This window comes from Adiantum capillus-veneris, chromosome 14 (assembly GCF_014529385.1).
Source record: "Adiantum capillus-veneris isolate H3 chromosome 14, ASM1452938v2, whole genome shotgun sequence".
In the NCBI taxonomy this organism is placed as follows: Eukaryota; Viridiplantae; Streptophyta; class Polypodiopsida; order Polypodiales; family Pteridaceae; genus Adiantum; species Adiantum capillus-veneris.
In genome coordinates, this window is record NC_140944.1 from 140,460,266 (window position 1) to 140,486,301 (window position 26,036).

The window sequence follows — 26,036 nt, forward strand, 5'->3', positions numbered from 1 at the left end:
TATTCTAGTGGTATGGGACATTAGAATAGGTAGTATGTGGATGACGGCAGGCATAAGCAATGTTGTTTAGTTTCATAAATTTTTCTTGTACTATGCAATATTTTTGACATATCATACTAATCACTATTTTTATTGACAAGTGTTGTTTGCAGATTTTTATCTTTGCAACTGAGGACATTTGCTTTCTAATAGAGAGGTATGTTATGGAATTGGTATTCTACTATTTATTGCAGCTGACAGTTGAAAAAGGCTTGACCGATCTAATCCTATGCGAACAAATATATATTTTGTACATTTTATTATTCACGTGCTCTTTTATGAGCTTTGGCCATTTATGACCGGCCAGTCAGTTTGTACTCAATTTGACCATTCAAAAAATTCATAAATCAAATACGTGCAAGAGGGAAATGGTCGCTCTTGCACGGGGGGAGATTGCACCCAGTGCTTGTGTCTTCTTCTTTCCTATCCTCTCTTCTCTCTCCGTGCCAACGTAGCACTCCACTCTAGGAGGTGCCTTGCATGCTTTCTTTCTCTCTTTCCCGCTCTCTGTCTCTCTCTTATCGCACACGGCTTGCAGTATGTGCAAAGATGGTTGCCAGGTATACAGTTTTGTCGATTTATGGCTTGCAATATGCCGTTTTTCTCTATTTGGCAGAGCCACCTCGCCTTCCATTTGTAGCATATTTAGGGGACCCCCACACGGGAGGGGAGTAACTATTTTGAGTAACGTCCCCCCCCTCCACTAACTACGCCTCTTTTAGGTGTAATTGGAAAACAGCCTTTGTAAACCCCGCCCCCCCCCTCCCAAAAAAAAAAAACACCCCCAAACCACCTCTCCATGTGTGCGCGAGGCCAATTTGGTCAAATCCATCACATCACCCTTTCTTTTATGATAACCCCCCTCTCTGTGGGGCTACCTTAGGGACATCCTTAGTCTACCCCATTACCACTCCATTCTTATTACATGCTTAGTCAACCCCATTGCCACTGCATTAGGCTAAGAGCTTGGGCACGTGGGCCTGCCAAGCAGCAAGCCAGCCCAGTCAGCCGGTTGCCATGCGCCAAATGATTACCTGCAAAGAGCAGGTCAACTTCTCAAGCAGAAGGCATTCAAAAGGAGGGATCTCAACGAGCGGGGTGGCTGCTCTGATTTACTAAGAATTCCACGTCTTTTGAGGCCATTATTTCGTATCTTGTAGATTACCAGGTCAAAACGCAGCTTATGAAGTGCCGTGATTGCATTTTCTCTCTCTACTTTACCTACTGGTAACCGGCTGATGAGCAGGGTCCTGCGCTCATGCGAATAGGCTCTAATAGGCACGCCTCTTGATTTTATCAGTTATTCTAATGCAAGCACACCACCTTTATATGGGGGGCGGTGGCCGTTGTGTTGAATTAGAATCTTGTGTGTGTGTATGTGTGAGAAAAGGGGGGGCGGGGGGACCATACCAAGAGATCTCAGAGATCTATCTCATGATTCTTGAACGCAAGACCCGGAGAGAGAGAGAGAGAGAGAGAGAGAGAGAGAGAGGAGCCTTGGAGGAACAATCCCAATCTATTGCAGCAGAGGAGTTCTGAACTCGAGTCGAGACGTGTCACTGTGTGTCGTGGCCCCTCGTTTATAAGTGCCACGGGGTCACGTTCAAGGGATCTACGGCAGGGGCGCGCTTTCGGCATCGCGTGGATTTGAGACCGTCGGATATCCGCAGCAGGGGGGGGCAGGCTTTATGTATGTGCGGACTCGCCATACCTGCACGGATGCGTGTTAGGCGAGTTGGATAGAGCGTGGGAGTCTGAGGGTGAGATCTGGGGCTCGAGCAGCGAGCGCTGTGAAGGGGCGCTAAATCTTTTAGGTCACGCCCTTTTGGATCAACGGTGGATCCAACTGGCACCGTTGATCCCTCGACGCGACCCCGTGTTCATTATCAACGAGGGTCGTGGCCCTTTGACTGGGTTATGGAACTTGGACCTACGCGGTCAATCTTGGAATTCAGCGGTCGTGTCCGAGACCGTGACTTGTCTGGCGACTTAGTCCTGAGGTCTGGTGATCGAGTCAAGCCGTGATAAGATAAAGAGTTATTAAGAGCCATCTTCATGATTTCCTGGCCCCTGGACTGAAGCTGGTAGGTGGGTGGGCATGGGGTTACCGAGCCTTGCGCTCTTCCTCCTCATCCTCTGCTTTCCTGCCTTCTCCATGCAGCAGGATGCCCCGATCTACCTCCAATGCATGCGCAATACCACCTCGCTTAGCAGCAGCACATTCGCGAGCAATTTGAACACAGCTCTGCGCAATTTCACCACGCTCTCATCGCAAGGCAGCAAGTACGGCACAGCTGCAGGGAACTCAGGTCTATACGCTGTCTTCCAGTGCAGGGGCGACCTGTCAGCGCAATCATGCGGGCAGTGCGTGCAGAACGTCACTGCCCGCTTGCCGCAGGAGTGCCCGAATTCCGTGGGAGCTCGCATTCGCTTTGACGCCTGCTTCCTGCGCTACGACAATCAGTCCTTCTTCTCGCTGGACACCACCTACGTGATGGGTTATTGCAATACTGCCAACACCAGCGATGTGGTGACGCTGAGCACCATCGCTGATCTGATGGAGAGTGTGACGAGCGAGGCTCCAAAGCAGGATGGGTACTGGGCCTCTGCCAGAGAAATCGGCGTGTATGCAGCGGCGCAATGTCTGGGCTACCTCAGCCAGTCGGAATGCTCGCAATGCCTGTCGAGCTACTCCTACCGCGTCGCCTGCGATTCCAAACTGGGCGGGCAGGTGCATCTGGCCAGCTGCGACTACCGCTTCGAGACTTACAACTTCATGGAATCCACACCCCCAGAAGCTGCTGCTCCGGCTCCCAGCTTATTAGCTCCTGTGGCTGCGCCTCGTCCGCCATCGCTGGTCGCACCCCAATCGCCTGCAGGTACGACGCCACTTTCCCAATCGCTTTTTACTTTTTGAGAAAACAGAAATTTATACAAAAATAAAGTAAGGTCAAAGCTTTTTTTATTTATTTTTATTTTGAACGCAACCGACATTAGAATTCAAGTGCCGTGGGAAAATATTAACCTTTTTGAAAAGGGGGTGCAACTCCTCAGCTATATCTAACAAGGGCATAGGAGATGGGATGAAAGGCTCCCATCACTTTTGAGCCTTGACATTAAGCGCGTGTCGTAGATCTTGTCGCATAAATAAACTTGGGTATTGCTCGAGTTTACATATCTGAGTTTACTTTTTTTTGCCCCTCGATATTTTTGCACGTCAAAACTCCATGAAAATGTGTACATTCCACATGTGATGTGCGCGAGCGAGATGGATAGGCCACATGGTCCTCAAACCTTAGGTTGTGGGTTCAATCCCGAGGGGTGGGGGGGAAGGGACAAAGTAAACTCGGGTACTCGAGTGTACATTTTTTTCGTGTTTACATTGCCCAAGATCTACGGTCTTCAATCATCCCATCGTAGATCCCATCTCCTTCCATGCCCGTGTGAGATATAAGCGAGCGGTGCCACTCGAGAATACTAAGGTCCCTATCACACTCGGCCACCTCGTCACTATATCACACGGCATGCTCAAATGGGATCAATGGTGGATGAAAGTGTGGGGCGTGCCAATCGTGGACCATTAGATTCGACAATTGTCCCGAATTTACTAGTCTGCCCGAATTTACGAATTTGCCCCGAATTTACTAATCGGCCCACATTTACAATATGACATACTCAAATCTCCTATATTTCAACGAACGCATGCGGGCATAGTAGTTAGTGCACACAGCTTGCAGCGGGGAGGTCGCGGGTTCAAGACATGGGGGGCATAGTAGTTAGTGCACACAGCTTGCAGTGGGGAGGTCGCGGGTTCAAGCCATGGGGTGCGGACTGCCTCGAATTTACCAAATGTCCCGAATTTACAAACGTGCATGTGACGGTCCGAATCACCTCAACTGTAGATCCCATTTGAAGCCGCATGTGCAAGATAGTGTGGAGGCTCGGCCACTGCTGTGCTCGACTTTCTCATGTCGCATTCGGATATGTTCAAAAAGTTGTCCCACTTTTCCTCGGAGGAAGATTTGGCCATGTGGTAGAGTTCCTGGTTTTCTCTTTGACTTGCAAAGCTCAAGTCCTCTTGTTGACACTCTCGCGTTTGCTTTTGCAAAGGGCCACAACTTTGGAAAGATAAGTGGGCATGCAAGGCTGTCCCTCTAACATTTTCTCACGGCCATCTTTCACGTGTCGCTACGACGAATAAACATGTAGTGAATAAACATCCACCATCTCTACACGTGTTTCTCTTTCCCACCCAACTGTGACAAGGGCCTAAGGAAACTAAATGTGATGCCAATGTAGAATATTAAGGAAACTAGATGTGCAAAGGAAGCGCCACAAGATAAAGGATAACCCCAAGGGTTGATACAGTAATAATTTGTCCCATGGAACGCAATAACAACAAGAGGGAAAGGGGCAAACTTAATCTTGACACTAATCAAACTAGATGTGCATAGAAAGCGCAATATGGTAAAGTATAATCCGAAGAGAAGGTACACTTAGTAGGCTACTTACTCGGTCTAACTTGTATTCATTAATTAATTTCCTAAGGGGATTATGAAGGAAGACGAGCGGAAGTGCGACGCGAGAGAGAGTGCGAGAAGAAGAGCACGACGATATGGTGAACTCGCTCTACTGTAATGTGTAGAGCATAGTGAGTTCTTATTAGGTTTTTACAAAAGAATATGTGTACATACCTGGCGGCCCGCCCACTTACCTGGGCGACCACATTGGGCTTTATACCCCAACAACCTCCCACTTAAAGTCCAATGTGGTACTTTAAGTGTGAGAGAAGCTACTATACAAGCTAATATACAAGAGATGTAGAGAAGTGATGTACTACCCTACACCTAACTGCTTGCGAAAATGCGCAAAGCTCTCTGAGGGAAGTCCTTTTGTAAGTAGATCAGCAGGATTTTCTGTGGTATGAACTTTGACAAGCTGAAGTTGCTTATCCTCGAGCATTTCCCTGATGAAATGATACTTCACATCCACACGCTTTCCCTTTGAGTGATAAACTGGATTGCGAGCCAATTGTATAGCACTTTGACTATCACAATATAACACAGGCATCTCTTCTTTGATTCCCAAATCTGTTACTAGTCGATTAAGCCAAATTGATTCTTTGCATGCCTCTGATGCTGCAACATATTCAGCCTCTGTAGTAGACTGAGTAACACAATCTTGTAATCTAGAACGCCATGATATTGCTCCACCAGCCAATGTAAAGACATACCCTGACGTAGACCTTCGGTTGTCTAAGTCACCTGCATAATCTGAGTTTGTAAAACCCTTTACACTTAGCTCCTGACTCCCATAGCATATACGCATACTCTTTGTAGCTTTCAGGTATCTCAATATTCCTTTCACTGTCTCCCAATGTTTCTTGCCTGGGTTTGACATGTATCGACTTACTACTCCCACTGAAAATGCAATGTCTGGGCGAGTAGCAATCATTGCATACATCAAACTACCCACTGCAGACGCATATGGAATCTTATCCATTTCAGTATGTTCTTCTTCAGACACAGGACAATCTTGTTTGCTAAGTTTCACATATGGTGGCAATGGAACACTCAATGCCTTTCCCTTCTCCATATTGAAACGTTGCAAAACCTTGTCAATGTACTCTATTTGAGATAACCAAATCAACTTCCTTGATCTGTCTCTCTCAATGTGCATAGCAAGTATATGACTTGCCTCACCCATGTCTTTCATGTCAAACGATTTTTCCATCTTTGACTTCAAAGCTGAAATTTCTTCCAAGTGCTTGCCAGCAATCAACATGTCATCCACATACAAAATAAGGATCAGCCAACTGTCATCCTTAGCCTTCTTTATATATAGACAGTGATCGAACTCACTACGTTTGTAGCCTTGAGAAAGCATAAACTTGTGGAACTTATGGTACCATGCCCTCGGTGATTGTTTTAAGCCATAAAGACTCTTTAACAATTGGCATACCAAATCTTCCTTGCCTTTCTCAACAAACCCTTCTGGCTGCTGCATGGAAATTTCCACATCTAGATCACCATGCAAGAATGCTGTTTTGGACATCCATTTGGTGCAACACCAAATCTAATATGGCAACCAATGCAAGAAACCATCTCAATGTAGTCATCTTGACCACCGGAGAGAAGACTTCATCAAAGTCAATGCCTTGTTCTTGCTTAAAGCCCTTGGCAACAAGCCTTGCTTTGTACTTTGGCTGACTATCATGAGCTGTGATCTTATACCTGTAAACCCATTTACAAGGTAGAGCCTTTTTGCCCTGTGGTAATTTAACTAGCTTCCATGTGTGGTTTTTATGCAGAGCTGTCATCTCTGACTGCACGGCCAATTGCCAATTCCCGGAGTCCTTCATTTGCACTACTTCCTTGTAACATGAAGGCTCATTGCAATCAGTCAACATGACATAGTTCATAGATGGAACAAACCGATCAGGAGGTCACGTGATACGTCCAGATCTACGCAAAATAGGTGGCTCAGGCTCAGCCACAACCTGTGGTTCCAATCTATCCTGTCCTTGCTCCTCTTGAGCCCTGACATTTTGTCTTGCACGTGCAGGTCCATCTTCTTGGGAGACAACTCTTTTGATCTCCTCAAACCTCTCTGGTTTAGAATGATATTTGGATTCATTAAAGTGAACATCATTGTTGCGGAGAACCTTTCTGGATTCGGGATCCCAAAGTTTGTACCCCATCTCACCAGAATTACCATAGCCTAGAAAGATGCACTTTCTACTCTTTGGCTCAAGTTTGTTCCTAAATTCCTTTGGAACGTGAGTATATGCCTCACAGCCAAAGACTCTAAGATGCTTGTATGAGGGCATTTTGCCTGACCATACCATCTCTGGCACTGCATCCTTCTGCAAAACCTTGCTAGGAGATCTATTTATAAGATGAACAACTGTTGATACAGCTTCAACCCAAAACCCATTTGGCAGTTGTGCATTAGACAACATACTTCTGACCTTCTCTTGTATGGTCCTATTCATCCTCTCAGCAACACCATTTTGAGGAGGATTGTAAGGAGCAGTAAGTTCACGTTTTATACCTTTTGACTCACAAAAGTCCTGAAAGGCCTTTGAAACATACTCTCCACCATTGTCAGTGCGTAAGCATTTAAGCTTCTTGCCACTCTGATTCTTTACAAGTGTCACAAACGTTTTGAAAACACTAAATGCTTCATTCTTGTGCTTGAGAAAGTAATCCCATACTTTCCTCGAGTAATCATCTATAAATGTCATAAAGTAAGAAGCTCCCCCTAGAGATAGGTTAGGCATAGGTCCACACAAATCACTATGAACAAGTGCCAATTGTGTATCTCTTCTACTACTTCTATGCTTATGTGGCTGCTGTGTTTGCTTACCATACATACAATGTTCACAGAATTCAAAATCATTAAATGACAAGCCATGCAAATAACCAGAACGAGACAAGATTTCCATTCCCTTCTTGGACATATGTCCTAACCTGCTATGCCACAAAGAAACGTTCGGCTGCTCGGTTACATTGATTACATTTTTAGAGACATTTGATACATAAATCATGTAAAGTCCTCGAGACTTTACTCCATGTGCTACTATCATAAAACCCTTGGATATCTTCCACATATTCTGTCCAAAAGTGGTGACGTAGCCAGCATCATCAAGTAAACATGTGCTGATCAAGCTCTTTGTAATTGCGAGAACATGTCTCACATTCTTCAGCGTGAAAGAAGAGCCATTCTGAAACTTCAATTGAACATCTCCAACACCTAAGATCTCACATGTCTGCCCATTGCCTAGCCGAACATGATCTTTAGTGGTCACATAAGAGGTAAACCACTCCTTGTTTGGAGACACATGAAGTGATGCCCCTGAGTCTATAATCCAGTCACTCAGTGCATTTCCATCAGATGTTGTAAGAAGAGCTGAGTCCATTGTATTCTTCAAGAAGTAGATGTCTCCTGATTCTAGACTGTCATCCTCTGCAACAGTGTTTGTCACATTTATTTCTTGAATCTTCACTGAGGACTTGTTCTTCTCACGATAGTCTTCTGCTTTCTCTTTGCCTTTTTCTGCTTTCCATTCTTTGCAGTCTCTTTTCATGTGACCCTTCTTGCCACAATGGTAGCATTCTATGTCACTCTTGCCTTTAGCACTGCGGGATTTGCTACGAGACTGATTCCTCTTTCCACCTTTGTACTTTTCTTTGGTCCTTCCCCTGAAAACTAACACTAGAATGGTAACAGGACACTTTTATGTCCTTGGACACTTTTGTGTCCTGTTAAGTGACCATTTTGCTTGAATTATTTGAAGAGTATGAAAATGAATTTCTAGGTGCTATATATCCACAAATTTGCCTTATGAGTTGAAAAGAACTTAGCATTTTGTTTTGAGTATCGATCTCACCATTAACCTTACTCTTGCACAACATTTTTGAACCTAAACTGTGTGAAAAAACGGGTCCTGTTTTTGGCTTTTTTTCAATTTTTGGCAACTATACCACTCTAAACTTCATGTTTGTGAGGTTTAGATGGCTAGAGGTTAGGCCTTCATAGTTCTCAACATGTTTTGATGCTTGTAGGGAGAGCTAAGTGTTAAAATTGAAAGTTATGACCAATTTACAAGAATTGCATAATCCTATTTTTTTGCCAAAATTAGCACTTTTATGATTTTTTTGGTGGCTTTCTTGATATCCAAATTCAATTTTGATTGTGTAAGTGTAATGTATAACATAAAGATAATCTTCCTTGAGTTTTGGGGGACCTAATATGCTTTATAGCATAGTATATGATGATGGTTGATTTTTTTGATTGCTGAAGAATACGATACATTTTAGAGTAGCAAGTATAACTTTCTCAATATTGCTAGTTTCTTAGGCCAATTGTGTGTATTTTGTAGGTAGTAACCATATCTAATCATAGACTACAAACTTGGCTAGATATTGAGTAGTTTCTATGGGTTTTTAGAGGTCATAATGCTAAACCCAGTTTTTTCATGTTTACTGTATTTAGCACTTTATCATTGCTCCCAAGGTTCCAATTGTAAGAGATCCATTATCCTTTTCACATGCTCCATGGCTCCTTTTGAATCCAGAGGCCCAAAGGGAATTAAGAAAACATGTATATAGTATTTGTATTGAGCGTGACTATAGAAACTTTTATGATAGGTCCGCATAATTGCAAAAATATAACTTTTTTGTACCTTTTTTTTTGCCCAAAAAACAATTAGTGAGGTAAAAGCAACAATATGTTTTGGTCACCAACCCATTGAAGTTAACGGGGCATTTTATCTCATGTCCTAAAAAAATCTCCACTCTTATTTATATGCAATCAACTATAAGAAATTGCAGTTTTGGGCAAAATGCACTGGTCCATCAACTTTGGAGGCTTGAAGTAACCAAGGGATGAGAAAATTTACAAGTTTCTCATTTTTTCCATATGTAGTAGTTATTGAACTATAAGCTCATGAAAGGATTTTTCAAAATGAGTGGATCTACTATGGTTTTGGAATTTTTTCCTAAAACCCTGAAAGGACACTTTTATGTCCTGTTAGGTTACCATTCTAGTGCTAAGGCTGCTATAAACGGATGCGTGATGGCTCTACAAAATACTCATGATAACACAATACATACCATAAAATGATAAATCGGTATACTTGAATCGTTGCACACGCACATAATCAACGACATACGCGAACAGAGACAGACATAGAGCAGGAGAGAGTAGAAGAGCACATGCAGACGCACCTCCTAGAGCGGAGTGCTACGCCGGCACGGCGAGAGAGAAGAGAGGAGAGGAGAGAAGATTGAGACGGACACTGGGTGCAATCTCCCACCGTGCAAGAGTGACCATTTCCCTCTTGCACGTATTTCATTTATAGATTTCTTGAATGGTCAAATTGAGTACAAACTGGCCGGCCGGTCATAATTGGCCAAAGCTCATAAAAGAGCACTTGAATAATAAAATGTACATGATATACAAATACATTTGCATAGGCCAAGCTCGGTCTAGTCTTTTCCACCTGTCAGCTGCAATAAATCATAAAATATCATTTCTATAACATACCTCTCCGTTGGAAAGCAACTGTCCTCAGTTGCGAATATAAAAATGTGCAAACAATATTTGTCAAAAACAGTGATTAGTATGTTGTGTTAAAAACATCACGTAATAAAGAAAAATTTATGAAACTAAACAACATTAGTTTATGCCTGCCGTCATCCACATACTACCTATTCTAGTGTCCCATATCACTAGAATAAGCAGTATATGTCATACCCTGATGAATCAGGATATCATTGGTCATACTCATCATTGTATAAATCAATTCTCATCAATCTCTAGTTCACTTTCATAAATACTGTTGCGACAGAAAATCATCATATACCAATTCCAAATCCAAATCCAAATCCAACCATCCGCAAACATATACCCATTGTAAATCCAAATCCAAATATTCTTCATTTTGTATACTCGGGTAACAAAATCATACCAGTTGGCAGTGGTGGCCAGCCACTGCAACATGATTTCGTGATTGGTGTTGCCTAAATCGACGAATCTACACCAATAAGACGTGCTGCCACATCGACGAATCTGCACTAATGCTGCTTAAATCGGCAAATCTGCATTTTCTCTTGTGAATCTGTAATTTTTTCAGTGCGCTGCCTAAATCGACAGATCTGCACAGATAACTGGTGTTGCCTAAATCGGCGAGTCTACACCAAGATGAGCATTTACACACTGCCTAAATCAGCGGATCTGTGTGCTTATGACCAATGGAGTAGATAAGGCATAAAAGACAAAATATCTACTACATGTTTGACATAAAATTTGAGTATGCTTATGTGACAAACTTACAAACAATTTTTCTAGTATCCCAAAGCACCTTAGCTTGCATGAGTAGGTGCATAGCTTATAGACAAGTTAGCTCAGTAAAAATTCCCTTTCAATACCAATAGAAGTCATGACCTTAGTAGTGTTTGAGTATGCAGCTTAAAACACACTGTGGAGAAATGAAATATGAAAAGAGGAATGTATTTTATGTACATACAAAGAGGGTATACCGTTTTTGAAAATATATATACCAGTGTGTGTGGGGAAAATAAGCACAAATAATAGAAAGTTGCACTGGCATTGTAATAATGTTTCAAGAGGGATATTATCAGAATGCATTACGGAGTGTCGTACCTGGATTTTGATATGAGACCATTATAGTTAGATGTATCTGCATTTTCTAAAAAAAACAAAGCACTAAAAACATTTGCTTGTTCAATTTAAGAAGACGTTAATAATTGCAGATTAAATGCATTAACATTTGAAACATCATGAAGGAAAAATTTGATGCAAAGTTTTTTTTGCCAAGAAAAGAGAATGAAAGTAGACAACTTGAAGTATAAATGAGTGGATAAGGGAGGTGTGATCTAAATTGACAGGGTGGTTTTCAAGATTGGGATGACCAATGGATATCGGTCTTCAGATAAAGTGAGGCCACACTCAATGTAAGAATGTTAGGAGCAGTCAAAAGCATAGAGTTGTTGGGCTATAGAGTTGTGAGAATGTCTGGAGGTTCTCTAAGAGCATTGGGCTTAGTTTTACAAACATGTTTCTCAAAGACAATAACAAATTAAATAATAATCGAAGTGCACACTCAAGACATTAACATTTTATAGGCTATTAATGATAAAATGATGTGAAGTTGGTGTCCTAAATAGGTAGACTTGAGCAAAAACAAGCAAATAACAATAAAATATTTTGCATCACGTGTTACAAATCCGAAGCAAAACAATAAGTAAATGTTGCCATTGATGCGTGAGCTAACAATGATGTCAGAAACAAATGCTAAAAGTTTGACCCAACATTTAATATTTCATTTATGTTCACTTTAAACCTCAGTCTTTGGCAAAGAAATGGTCATTTTGATTTTTTATTTTTATTTTTTTTGGTATCCTCTCTGAAGGTTCAATATCATGATGTCCATGCCAATGAGACGTTTTAAAAGCAAGCAAGAATCAAGATATCATAAAGTAGGTTACGCAAGTGAAGATGATGCCTATTGTTGCTGATATGCTTAGCAGAGCTAGCATGTTTGCACCAAGCTAGACACAGACAATGACCCATTCACATTGCTCTCATCCATTAGGACCTCATTGAAATCAATGCAACGGGTGCTAAATGTATATATATATATATATATATATCTAAATGTATATATATATATATATATATATATATATATATATATATATATATATATATATATATATATATATATATATATATATATATATATATATATATATATATATATATATATATATATAAAGAATCTAAAGAATTGTGTCACGGCAACCCTCGAGCCTTGAGCGGATGCAATCTATAAACAGTCGGTGCATAATTGCAGGAACCTAACTTGGCTACATTTTTTAATATATTTATTATTATTATTATGATTATTTTTCACCAGATATATATATGTTTTTTTAATTAATTAATTTATTTAATCATCTATTAAATTAGTATGAAAAAGAGGATCTCGAGGGAGGAGACAGAGTCCCTTTGAATAAATCCATGGACAAAGGGTGCTCACATTTACCTTGCTGAGTGTGTGCTTTTGAATAGCTTCATGTAAGGTGATCATAGTAGGGACAAGATAAGGCCATGTTTCATTTGCTGCAGAAATGATCTCATTGCCTACTAGCAAAGTGCGCATCTTAATATTTGAGGAGAATGACGATCTGTTGGGGACGACAAAATTATGAGCCAATGGTAGCATCACAAAGACCTTGATGCCGGTGTTCGCAAGCTCTTCAAGAATTTAAAGATGGGCATCATATATCGCCACCATGTCCACCTTCATACCTTTGATCTGGTTAAATGCCCCATGAGGGGAGAGCACATTGCCGCCAAGCTTACCACGCCAAGCTTACCATAGTTCACCTCAATTGTATATTGAGCAATAAATTTAGAAGTTTATCACAAAATTTGTATGGCGAATTACACAAGCGGGTGAACCGGCCTTTGGCAGTGGAGATGAAGGTTTAAGAAAAAGAAAAGAAAAACTATGTTTAGCTGAGGTCGTCGAGCTTGGCAACCCAGCCGAGAGCAATGACACGACGATGAAAAGTAGACGGCGAGCAGGGCGACCCATGGAGGCCTTTGCGAGCCAGAGTTGGATCAACTCTCTCGCACTCTTGAGCGCATGAGCATCGTCAATGTTTGTCTGCTGAGAAAGTAGTGCAGCGATTGCTCCAAAGCTTCGTCAATGTCCGTTGCTGCACATAGTTGTAGTGGGGCACACACACACACACACACACACACACACACACACACACACACACACACACACACACACACACAGAGCTTCAATACTTCCACCTCTGTACGTAGGTATTCAGACTGTGAAGGGGAGAGGAAGTCTGTGAGGGATTGGGTGTGTGGGTACACGAGCGTTAGAAAGAGAGAGAGAGAGAGAGAGAGAGAGAGAGAGAGAGAGAGAGCATTACCGTGGCTGCAATGGAGGTGAGAAAAAGAGAGAAAGTCTGCTTACGAGGGTGTGTGTTAAAAGATAATTGCAGCTCATCTGCAACATGAGGTGGCGGGGGTGTGGGACTGCAGGTGAGGCCGTAGTAAAGGTGATTAGTGTGGGTGTAAGGCATGTATGGAAACGAGGGGAGTTGAGTGCATGGTGGCATGCTCAGTGGCCTGCTCATGGATTAGAGCTGCAGCCCAACATCAGCAGAAGTGAACGTGCCGAGGTCCATGGGTGTGGGAGTTGGTTGGCCACTCGTCGTAGGACGGTGGGGGTACGTGTCATGCATACTACAGACAGAGAGAGCTGTAGACCTGCCAGTAGTTGCATGCAAAGTCGAACGTGAGGAGTGTGAGGAGATTTGGTTGTGTGGCCAAGGTCGGCCCTGCAGGTTATGCATGGTGTGAGCAACACCAGTTGCATGCAAAAACAAACTAGGAGTCGGTTGCGGGCGTTGGCCGCCAATGACGACGAGAGGGGGGGTGGTTGATGACGAGAAAGAGGAACAGTTAAACTGCAGTCAGCACGAGAGAGAGAGAGAGAGAGAGAGAGAGAGAGAGAGAGAGAGAGAGAGAGAGAGAGAGAGAGAGAGAGTGAGTGAGAGATTGAGAGAGAGATGTTGGTGATGCTTTGCGGCTCTCAAAGTTGATGGCACCATGCGTGCAGACGATGGTAGTGAAATGACGACCGGAGGTCATGTAGGTGGGGCCACAAAATTAGAAGGCCATTATTTATTTGTTATCACGAGCGGTTGATTGCCATGCGATGGTTGGGGAGAGTGGATGGCGGAGTGCATAACCAGGGTGGGGGTTGTAAAGGAGAGAGAGTGAGTGACGGCGACTTAGAGACAGATGAAGAGGGAGTTTGTTCTACTAGACAGCATGCACCCAATGAGAGGTAGGGGGACGCTCGGATGACTGGTCGAAAGAGAGAAGATTCCGTGTTGAATGGTGCCAGAGGGAGAGGTGCAATGGCGGCCATATGTTCTACGAGAGACATAGAGAGATACAAGGCTGCGTTTTAAAAAAAAAATATTGTGGTCGCTATTCGACCAAAGAGAGAGAGTTGGGTGATCGCAGTTTTGCATGCATCACAAATTTCCCCAGCCATTCATGCTGCCGTCACCATTATTTTGGTGATCTTCACTTGTTGTAAGAGTTTTATCGAGCACCTCTGCTTTTGGTGGCACTAGTCCTGGTTTGTGCTCCTAGCTGTTATCGATGCTGCAGCCACAAGGTGATCAGCCCTCCAAGTTTGCAGTTACTGTGGCGTTGCTATCCTCGGACCAATGGCGTTGTGGTACTATCACGTTGCAGGGTAACATGGTGGTGATCACTATTGACAGCGTGCCCTGTGACTCTTGCTATCGAAAGATCTAAATACCGATCGCTACCTCTTCCCGTCTAATATTCCCTCATCTTCTTCAATCTCGAAAGCCATATGTCATATATAGGTGAATCGAAATCGTTTTTTGAAGCTAAGCTCATTTCCCCTTTCCTTATCTCCGGAGGGTGCTTCCTATGAGGAGCACACTCTTCTCCTTCTTCTGAAACTCCAGTTTCATCTCTTTCATAAAATTGCCCTTGTTATTCCTACGATTTAAGTCAAGCCCATATTTGAGATTATTCTAAGTCACGTAGATTACGTAAGTTTCTCTCTTCTCTATTATCCTTGTACACAGAGTAAGATCTATATAATCTGTTATATGTTTGATTATAGAATTTACAAGTTCTACACAATTCAAACACGATGGAAATCTTATGGGATTGATAATAATTTATGCAAAATCTTAAAATACATTTAAAAAGAGAATAAAGGTTAACAGAGCAAGGCTTATCTTTGATCATGATAATCTTGATAGTTATGATTGTTGCAACCCCAAGAATGTAGCCAAAGCTCTGATACCACTGCTACAAACGGATGCGCGATGGCCCTATATAATACTTATGATAACACAATACATACCATAAAACGATAAATCGGTATACCTGAATCGTCGCACACGCACATAATCAACGACATACGCGAACAGAGAGAGAGATAGAGCAGGAGAGTAGAAGAGCACGTGTAGACGCACCTCCTAGAGCGGAGTGTTACGCCGGCACTGCGAGAGAGAAGAGAGGAGAGGAGAGAAGATTGAGATGGACACTGGGTGCAATCTCCCCTCATGCAAGAGTGACCATTTCCCTCTTGCACGTATTTCATTTATAGATTTCTTGAATGGTCAAATTGAGTACAAACTGGCCGGCCGGTCATAATTGGCCAAAGCTCATAAAAGAGCACTTGAATAATAAAATGTACATGATATACAAATACATTTGCATAGGCCAAGCTCGGTCTAGTCTTTTCCACCTGTCAGCTACAATAAATCATAAAATATCATTTCTATAACAAAGGCTGTTCCTTTGCCTTTGTCCATTGTCTTTCTGTTGGTTTCTTCAGTAAGCAGACTGCCTTCTACACCTGCTATGTTCAAACCATCTGGAGGTGCAGAATTACTCAAAGCTGTGCGAAAAGTGTCCCAACTTTCCGGCAATGTGATCAACAGGAACATAGCTCTAACAGGTTCATCAAACTTGACACCTTGAGCTGACAACTGACTGTAGATGGTGTTGAATTCATTCAGATGATTGGACATAGGTGTCCCTTCTTTCATCTTCAAGTCAACAAGCTTCTTAAGCCAGTATACCTGTGAAGCTGCACTCTGCTTCTCATAAAGATCACTCAGCTTTAACCATGCTTGATAAGTCGACATCTCGGCTGCTACATTGAAGTAAACGCTTTCTGCCAAAGTCAACATAATGGTAGAAAGTGTCAATTCATCCATTTCGCTCCATTCATCTTCGTACATATCTTCTGATTTTATCCCCTTGAGCTTTATAGGTTTTATCTGCTTCTTTTGTACCAACATGTGCCAAATCTGCTTCTTCCACAATGGGAAATTGGTTCCATCCAGCTTCTTGATATTGTAAAGAGCACTGTCCTGTGATCCAGCCATAGCTACGCTTCACAGTAGTTTACTTTCCTGGAAAAAATTCGATAGAGTTTCCCCTGTAAACTGACCTTTGAACCAATATCAACCTGTCAAATGAACCAAGAAAGCTTCAAATTCTGCAGAAATTTCGGCAGTCTCCTTTGTAAAATGGCTCTGGTGTACTTAAAAACAGACCAAAAATAGCTCAAAAAACCACTGTCTCTCTAACACTGTAAGCTGTGGGTAAACCTGTCCTGCACCTGTACTGTCCTGTCACTGTCCTGTAAGCATAGACTGCGACAATGCCTCAACAGCAGTAAAGCAAAGATGCAATCCCAACTGTCTAACTCACAGTCAATACATCCTAGCTGCCTATCTAAGGGTGCTCGAGGGATCGCTCCAAGACCTGTATCACCGAAAGGATCTGAACATTCAAGAATCCCCTAGCTCAATAAAACCTCACTCGACCCTCAAGAAAGGCTGCAGTAAATCTGACAGTACATAGACTTCCCACAAAGTCATACATCCACAAATTTTCCACTGTATGTTGTAACCGCTGCGGCGGTTGTTTGCTGCGTGACTCACAGCCAGCAAACCCTCAACAGACATACATCATCTCTGACAATACATCCCATGTGGAAGTACCTGCAATGTCAGGATGAAATCTGGAATATCAAGCAGCAAACACAAGCTACCTGATGAACTAGTGGATGTCGCCTACAGTCTATGTGTAGATGCGCCCGTGTCATATGTGACACGCCTCCAAGAACTGTGAGCCGTCCTTCGATGTGTAGACAGCCACAAATCAACACTCTGGGAGTGTCGATATCCTCAACACCTGCAGTCGTAGGCCGAAAACCCCAAATTTGCAGAGTCAAATTTGCACCCGTCGAGACCACGTAGTCGAAAATGGCCCGCGCAGAACTTTGTCGGAGCCGAACGGTGGCCGAGATGACCTCAGAATGAAATTCTGAGAACACCAAGCCCTTCGAGCTTGCACACAGGATTTGGGGCCGTGTCTTCGCCTGTCGAATCTCACTCCAATCTTAGCGCGTGACTCTGGCTACCTGCAAGTGTTGCCTCGAGCCTCGATCTGAGCTCTGATACCAGTTGAAGGAATACGAGCGGAAGTACGACGCGAGAGAGAGTGCGAGAAGAAGAGTACGACAATATGGTGAACTCGCTTTACTGTAATGTGTAGAGCATAGTGAGTTCTTATTAGGTTTTTACAAAAGAATATGTGTACATACCTGGCGACCTGCCCACTTACCTGGGCGACCACATTGGGCTTTATACCCCAACATATTACTTCTACATACTGGTAGACTTCAAAATAAATTCATTTATTTCAAGATGCTAAGAAATCTTGGAGGATGTAATAAACAACAACTCGGAGAAACTCGTGACGCATATATTGAAATTGACGTATAATGACAGTAAACACAAACGACAATTGCAAGAAATAAAGAGACATCGAGAGAAAATGAAGAGCAGCCAGATTAAATTCATGAATGGAAACGTCCGATTACATTGTTGAGTTTTATTACAAGTATATTCAATTTATTCAATTGCACTTTTAAAGATGAAACCTCCTTGCGTAATGACATTATTTGCTCCTCTAGTTGAGCTACGTGGATATCCACTACATTTATTTAACAATCTTGAACTGCATTTTTTATTGACTCTACAGACTCTTTTATGAAGGACTTAAGGGAGCCATTATCATGGCCATGGACCTCAGTCCAAATCTGGAGCAGGATTTCCTATAATCTTTCGACAAGGCCTTCCTCTACTCTCTCCAATGTGTCTTGTGTGTCAGTGGCCTCAACAACATTCAAATGACCCTCCTCCATTAAAATCTGCATAAACAAGAAAGAACCCAGCAAATTAGACTCCAATGCCAAAAAAATGAGATTCAAGAAAAAGAAAGTCATAAATTGAAAATTTTCAAGATGCAACAAGCATTGCCTCTGTACAATGCACGAGAGGCAAGAGATCATCGTCTATCTGTGGGCCCTCATCGTCATCGTCAATGTCATCAATGATGATAACATTGGCTTTTGGATCGTCGACATTGGTCGCTTAAAAGGCGGTCATATCGGTAAGCTCCTTGCTATTCATAGACAGTGACAAGTACCTAAAGCAATGAACGCATGGAAACAAAGCAAAATAATCTGATGCTAACCTTTCTATAGCATCCCATTGGGACATAAACCAATCAATTCTTGGTTGTGCATTGGCGCACAAGTCATTGGTCACAAAAATGCTCACTATGTCCTGGTAAGTTACGGTTGAAGGAAAAGCCATGCAGTGCCACATCGCTCTGATCATTTTCACGTACATTCCTCGGCCTTGGTAAGGAACGATCCACGACGATGAAGGGTAGTATTTTCAGCTCTGCACCATGATGTGCAAGGTGGACAAGAAATCGTTCCCTAGAGGGTGCCGCATTTTGAACTTCCAATACATTGCGGCGCGGTCGAAAATATTGTTCTGTGTTAAACATATCCGTTCTTCAGGTCGTCTACACCGTAAAGGGTGTATAAATCTACATCCTTATTGATATCATCAACAGTGACATTGTGTGTCAGCTTCTGAAAGTGCGCCTCCCCTTCGTCCTTCATGCAGTAGCCTACCATCCCCTGGAAGGTATGCATATTTTTTTGCTTAAGAGCTCTGCACAGGATGTTCGCACTTGGCGGACCTTCCTTGGCCCAACCCAAGTATGACTTCAACTTCTTGTTGATGACAATAAGAGACGACGACAACATACGAATCACCATTTGAAAATGCAGATGGAACACACTGCCTCCTCTTTCCACAGTGCACATTCTCGCTAATGTTTCCTTCTGCAAGAATTCATCCACGCGTGAAAGTAGCCGTACATCTAAAACCTCCCCTCGCACGGAGATTGTGACACTCGACTCCATTACCTTTTTGGGCTTCTTTGACTCCATTGCGGACGCCCCCTTTTCTTAACGGGGAAGCCTTTTTCGCATGACTTATTGACCGCGCCTGTCGCACTATTCTTCAACGAGGCCATTGCCACAAAGCAATGGAAACTCGATAGCGTATGCTTGCTCCCTCTAAGAAAAGCAAACAATGGATACATTTGTTTAAAAACATTAGCGCCAAATGTTCTATGACCTGGCTTTTTTGCTGCCTTTTTTGCACATAATCCCTCTTTTGCACATAATCTCTCTGGCTCACAAACCGTGCTCTTTACGAAATATAAATTACAGTATGCCCTACAAATTAACCTATGCCCATTTTAAAGTTTTTGTCAAAACTTGGGAATTAAAGCTACATGTCAAAAAAGTCTGCAACACAGAAAAGCCCTGCCGCACCAGCCCTGCTTTTTTCATGCTCCGGCCTGCTTCAGCGATAGTGAATGCTGTGTGTGTGTGTGTGTGTGTGTGTGTGAGAGAGAGAGAGAGAGAGAGAGAGAGAGAGAGAGAACCTTCAAGCGCTGCCTGCCAACCGCCTTCACCTTGCACCCTGGAAGCTTGCCCTGCAGCTACAACGAGCGCCTATTATGTACGCATCTCGACTCCTATGCAGTGGTAGGGCTAGTCGCACAATAACTGCCCGTAGGCTACAACCTGTACGAGGGAGGACAATGGCACTTATGGTCAATGTGGAAGTCCAAACATAGGAGCTCGTGCTTAGATTTGGAAGAGCAACCGTCACACGACAAATCCGAAAGACCATGCAACCACCAAAATGGATCGAGAAAATATCCACATGATACTAACTGCACTGCAAGCTAAAAAACACACCATCGAAGAGCTACAAAGAAGCGGCCAAGGAAATCAAGGATGAGAAGAGTCCAAGCATGGCACTCCACTTAATGGGACATCAAAAGTCAATTGAAGCTAATAGCTTAGGAGTCCCCTTTGAAAGAGAAGAATCCTCAAAAGAATGCGTTGAGATAAGCACAGACTCAAATGCCATGTCAAAACAGAGTAATCATTATCACTGGAAGCTCTAGAGCTAAAGCCAAGGAGGCCTTCTCTAAAGATAGAAAGCCTTCCTTTCCGCTCAATCTAAGGAAAGAGAACATGTATCGCCAAAAATAAATCTAAGATAACTTGTATTAAACTTTCCTTCTTTGTAATTGAATATCAAAATATAAAACACAAGACCCAAAAGAGGATTACACCGTCGGTAAACTCAAACTGCAAAGAAACAAAAGGTCATCAATTGAGGGTCATGTTTACCAAAGAAGCCGTGAAGGTCTTGTAGGACCTGGCCACTCAAGCAAACTCCTTGAGATCAAACCATATGTCCACCACTCCTTGGCATATGTCAAGATCAAACGTGTAAGGCTAATCCAATACAATATACCAAACTTGAAAGAGCATATAATCTCCCACTATTGTAACTTGCTTTCATAGATTCTTTGTCAAAAACTTTGTCCGCACCACTTATGCTGAAAACAATATGCCCACTCAATTGTGCAATCAATATCTGATAGACAACATAACATTAATACTCAAGGTTGCTATTATATACATGCGGTAGTGATGCGCACACTTAGGACCGTCGGGGCATTTTTTTCCTCACTAGAAGGTTTTTCTCCCCGTGCATTGTATATACGCCCATCACTCTAGGACTATCTTATCTTTCCATTGCACACTAATACACTCTCTGTTGTGTGCCTTAAGCTTCCTTCGTCTTCTGTAGGCTGTGTGTATTTTCCTGCAACCCTAATTCCAACAATTGGTATCGGAGTAGGTTATGTCCTTCCAGGCTAAGTCGCCAGCAACTCCGGTACACGTCTACTCAAATTTTTTATTTGGGCTCATTTCGGCCTCTGTTTCCACTACAGGCAGTACTGCATAGGCTATTTTGTCATTTTGTGCAAATTTTTTGTCAGTGCCATTTTTTGCATAATAGGTTCCGTACAGTCTTTTACGGTTTGTGCTATATAGCACGTGTTGTTCCCACTCTATTTCTCCTCTTTTCGGGTAGTTTTCACATCAGGTGCAACATTCGTCATGGTTGACAACAATACATATGTTTTCAAGATGTTTGCTGGTGAGAATAGGTTGGTGGAGACACTTACCCTTTGTGGGCTTACATGATGCTACATGACCTTGTGTCAAAGGGAATTTGGAATATTGTGCAGGGCATTGATGTACGTCCTGGTGCTGAGGATGTAGGTGATGTCGAGGATGTTGCAGGTTTTGGTGGCAGGGTTGTTGTTGCCAGAGCTGTTTTGCCTACGCCTAAGCAAACTCGTTGGGATATAAAAGATGCACAGGCTCATGCATTGATTGTGTTGTCTATGAAGCGTACTATTACTCTTTACGTTCGTTCATCAAAATCTGCAAAACATGCTTGGGATATTCTAGCTGGTCTTTATGCAAGTCGCAATGAGGCAAAAATTGCATTGCTACGTAAAGAGTTGGAGTCAAAGATTATGCATAAGGAAGATGATATGGACACTTTCCTTGCTTGTGCCAAGGATATCAATGAGCAACTTATTTTTTTAGGTGAAGTCATTTTAGACAATTCCCTTGTGCAGACTATTCTTGATGTCTTGCCAGATTCTTACGAGACTTTTCCTAGTACTTGGAGACTTATGACCCAAGGAAATTTTGAAGTTATCAAGTTTGATGCATTATACACATTGTTGTTGCAAGAGTCATATTACAAAAAAAACAAGACTAGATAGCATGTAGTTGAACAGACCTTATTGCTGCTCAAGGAAAGGTGGTAACAACAATGTAGCCACTTCTCATGGTTCTTCTGCGAGTGGTAAATCGCTTGTTCCTAATGCTTCTGTTGGCAGCAATTCGTTTGGAAATTCTGGTGATAAGGGCAAAAATAAGATGCATTGCTATTATTGTAAAGCTTATGATCATTTGATCATACAGTGTCCTAAGTTGAAGGCCAAAGAGGCTAAGAAAAAAGAGCCTGGTTCCACTACTAATGCTGGTACCACTACAAATGTAGCTATTGTTGATACTTCTGTGAAAGGAGACTATGATGCTGATGTTGATGTTGAACGGGCTTTTAGTGTAGAGTGCACTTATGATCCTTCTATCCATGATGCATGTTTGTCAATTGTTGTAGATGCTCAAGTGTGGTACTTTGATAGTGGTGCTACAAAGCACATTACCTCTCACTGTGACTTGTTTACCTCTCTCAAGGATGTCCCTCATGGGAATTCAGTCACTTGTGCCAACAATACCTCTTATCCAATCAAGGGAGTTGAAAAGATTGTGCTTATGACTACAAATGGTAGTTCTTTCACACTTGTTGATGCATTGTATGTACCTGGGATCAAGAGGAGTCTTTTGTCTGTATCTGCACTTGCTAGACTTGGTCTTGTAGTCAAATTTGTGGATGACATATTTACAATACATGATCTCAATTTCGGTGATGAAATTGTTGCATCTGGCATTTTATGCTGTGGCCTGTATAAGCTCACTTTATATGACAAGTGTGGGTAGAATTTTGCAAATGCAGTTGTAGATTCTAAGGCTATTTCAGATGCAAAACTTCAGCATGCACATTTTGGGCATTTAAATTTTGTTAGTTTGCTACGTTTGCAAAAATCTTATATGGTTGCTTCTTTGCCGTTTCTTGAAACACTTATCAAACATGTTTGTGAAGGTTGTATTTTGGGTAAGATGCAGCGTTTGAAGTTTCCAAAGGATGGTTCAGTTAGGGCTACATGCAAGTTGCACCTTGTGCATAGTGATGTTTGTGGACCCATGCAAACTTTGTCCTCGGGCAATTACCTTTACTTTGTGATTTTCATTGATGATTACTCCAAGCATGCATGGGTATATCCGGTTAAGGCGAAGTCCTAAGTGTTTTTGTGCGTCAAACAATTTCTAGCTATGGCTAAAAATGTCTCAAAATATACTATGGGCACTCTCCATTCCGATCGAGGGGGAGAGTATATGTCTCATGCATTTAATGCATGAGAGTATATGTCTCATGAGAGTATATGTCTCATGCATTTAATGCATGAGAGTATATGTCTCATGCATTTAATGCATTTCTGGCTAGTCGTGGGATAAAACACCAATGTACAGTGCATCATACGTCTCATCAAAATGGTGTTGCTGAGAGGAAAAATAGGTCAGTTATAGAAATGGCACGATGTATGGTCAAAAGTCAAGCTTTTTTGCATTAGTTTTGGCTTGGACCATCATGTGTGCCACTTATGTACTTAACATGTGTCCTACAAAACCTTAGCAGTCTATGACTCCATATTAAGCATGGCACAATAGAAAGCCTTCTATTGAGGACATGCGAGTTTTTGGTTGTTTTGCATATGCTTTGTTGCCACAAACGTAGTGCATAAAATTAAATGATAAGGCTGTCAAATGTATTTTTGTTGGTTATAGTGCTGAAAGCAAAGGTTACAGGTTGTATCATCCGCAAACAAAGTGTATCTTGGTCTCACGGGATGTTGTATTTATGGAAGATTCTGTTCAGCCCTTGCTATCATGTACTAGAGACAATAATGTAAGCTCACAGGACATTTATGACACTTTGTTGCCTCTTTTCAGTGGTGGAAGTTCGAATGTAAATTCCAATGAGGCAAATGTACAGCCTATGGGGGTTTCTGAAAATGTTACAGATCAGCCTATTATTGATGTATATATACATGATGTACTTGATGAGGAAAGGGTTGAGAGTTAGCAGTCTAGAGGTATGCCTAAATGGCTGGTACATACTTTACGTGACAGTAAATTGGATGCACCTTTGTCTAGTCATACTCGTTCAGGTTCTCACTATGCATCTTATGCATTAGATTGTAATGCTTTGGCTATGTCTAGCTTACATGATGTTGATGAACCTTTGTCTTTTGATGAAGCACATAATTCAGAAAATTGGATGGCTGCCATGCAATTAGAATATGATGCACTTATAGAAAATGATACATGGACTTTATGTGATTTAAGGCCATTGATACGAAGTGGGTTTACAAGTTGAAATGCAAGCCAGATGGTGAGATTGATCGCTATAAGGCTCAACTTGTTGCAAAAGGTTATGCACAACAAAAAGGCATAGATTATGAAGAGAATTTTTCTCCCACTTGTCCTATGACTACTGTGCATTTTCTATGTGTATTGGCAGCTCATGTTTTTTGGGATGTACATTAGTCAACAGACATTGTTACTACTTTCTTGAATGGTGACATATTTGAGAAAATTTATGTAACATAGCCTCGTGGTTTTGTCAAGAAAGGACAAGAGGATAAAGTGTTCATATGTAAGAAAGCTTTGTATGGGTTGAAGAAATATCCTCATGCTTGGTATGAGAAAGCTGACACTCATTTGGTTAAACGAGGCTTTCGTAACAGTCCAACAGAAAGCACATTGTATGTAAGCATGAGGGTGATGCACTTCTCATTGTCGTTCCCTATGTTGATGATTTGTTGATCACTGGACCAAATGAGAGACATAGTGTTGAATTTAAGGCTGATTTGAATGCTACTTTCAAGATGAAAGATTTGGGACTGTTGCATCATTACTTGGGTATACAGTTTAAGCAATGTAATGATGGTATTACATTGTGTCAGAACACTTACATAGAGACATTGCTATGTAAGTTTGGACTTGAGGATTGCAAACCTATTGCCACTTCCATGGAAACAAGTTTGAAATTGAGTCTTCATGATGATAGTGATCTTGCTGGATGCCTTATTTATGTATGCAACACAAGACTGGATATTCAGTTTGAAGTCTCACATGTCAGTAGATTTATGCATAGCCAAGGGTCTAAGCATTAGCAGGCTGCCAAGAGGATTTTTTGCTTCTTGAGTGACACTTTACATCTTGGCTTTTTTTATCCCAAGGGGGATCATTGCCGCCAGATTTACATGCTTTTTTGAACTCAGATTGGGCTAGTTGTTTTGACACACGAGTATCCACAAGTGGTTTTTCTTTCATGCTTGGTAGCTCATGCATATCATGGGTGAGCAAGAAGCAACCTAGTGTGGACACTTCCAGTTGTGAGGCTGAGTATAGGGCAGTCTTCATAGCTACGATTGAGTGTGTATAGCTCAACGCCTTATGAATTATTTGGGTGTTGGATAGGACACTGCCAACACTATCTACATTGTCAATCAGAGCCCATTGGTAGTTGCAACAAACCCAATTTTTCATGCTCGCACAAAGCACATTGAGGTGCATTACCACTATGTCAGGGAGAGGCTCAAATAGGAGAGATCAGCTTGGCTTATGTGCCAACAGTGAACAACCTTACAGACCTTTTCACAAAGGCATTGTCTTGTGAGAAGTTCAAAGCTTTCCGCAAAGCTTTGGGCTTACTCCCCTTTGTGGATTGATCATGTCCTCAAGGCATGGCACTTCCCTATACTCTATGTGCCAGCTCTCGCTCACTGGATCCCTTTCATGGGGGATTTGTTACCATAAAAACTACATATACAAGTGATCAAGGGTGGTTTGGCATAAATTGGCTGAGATCTAACATGCCCTTGATGAACAGACCCATGGTACACACAATTGTTATTGCTATTGTTAT

The 26,036-nt window shown here is 42.1% G+C and overlaps 1 protein-coding gene and 1 pseudogene across 2 annotated transcripts in view; one reads left to right on the plus strand and one right to left on the minus strand.

The window, feature by feature from the left end:
- The first annotated feature begins 2,085 nt into the window (after positions 1–2,085).
- The window catches only part of LOC147443248 (cysteine-rich receptor-like protein kinase 29), a 43,516-nt gene continuing 19,565 nt past the window's right edge, over positions 2,086–26,036 (plus strand). For both annotated transcript variants that reach the window (XM_086529158.1, XM_086529159.1), the window contains exon 1: positions 2,086–2,918. In XM_086529158.1, the coding sequence (XP_086385284.1) occupies positions 2,138–2,918 (781 nt within the window). In that variant the 5' untranslated portion in view covers positions 2,086–2,137. The remainder of the gene's footprint in view (positions 2,919–26,036) is intronic.
- LOC147443249 (uncharacterized) lies at positions 18,003–19,958 on the minus strand (annotated as a pseudogene).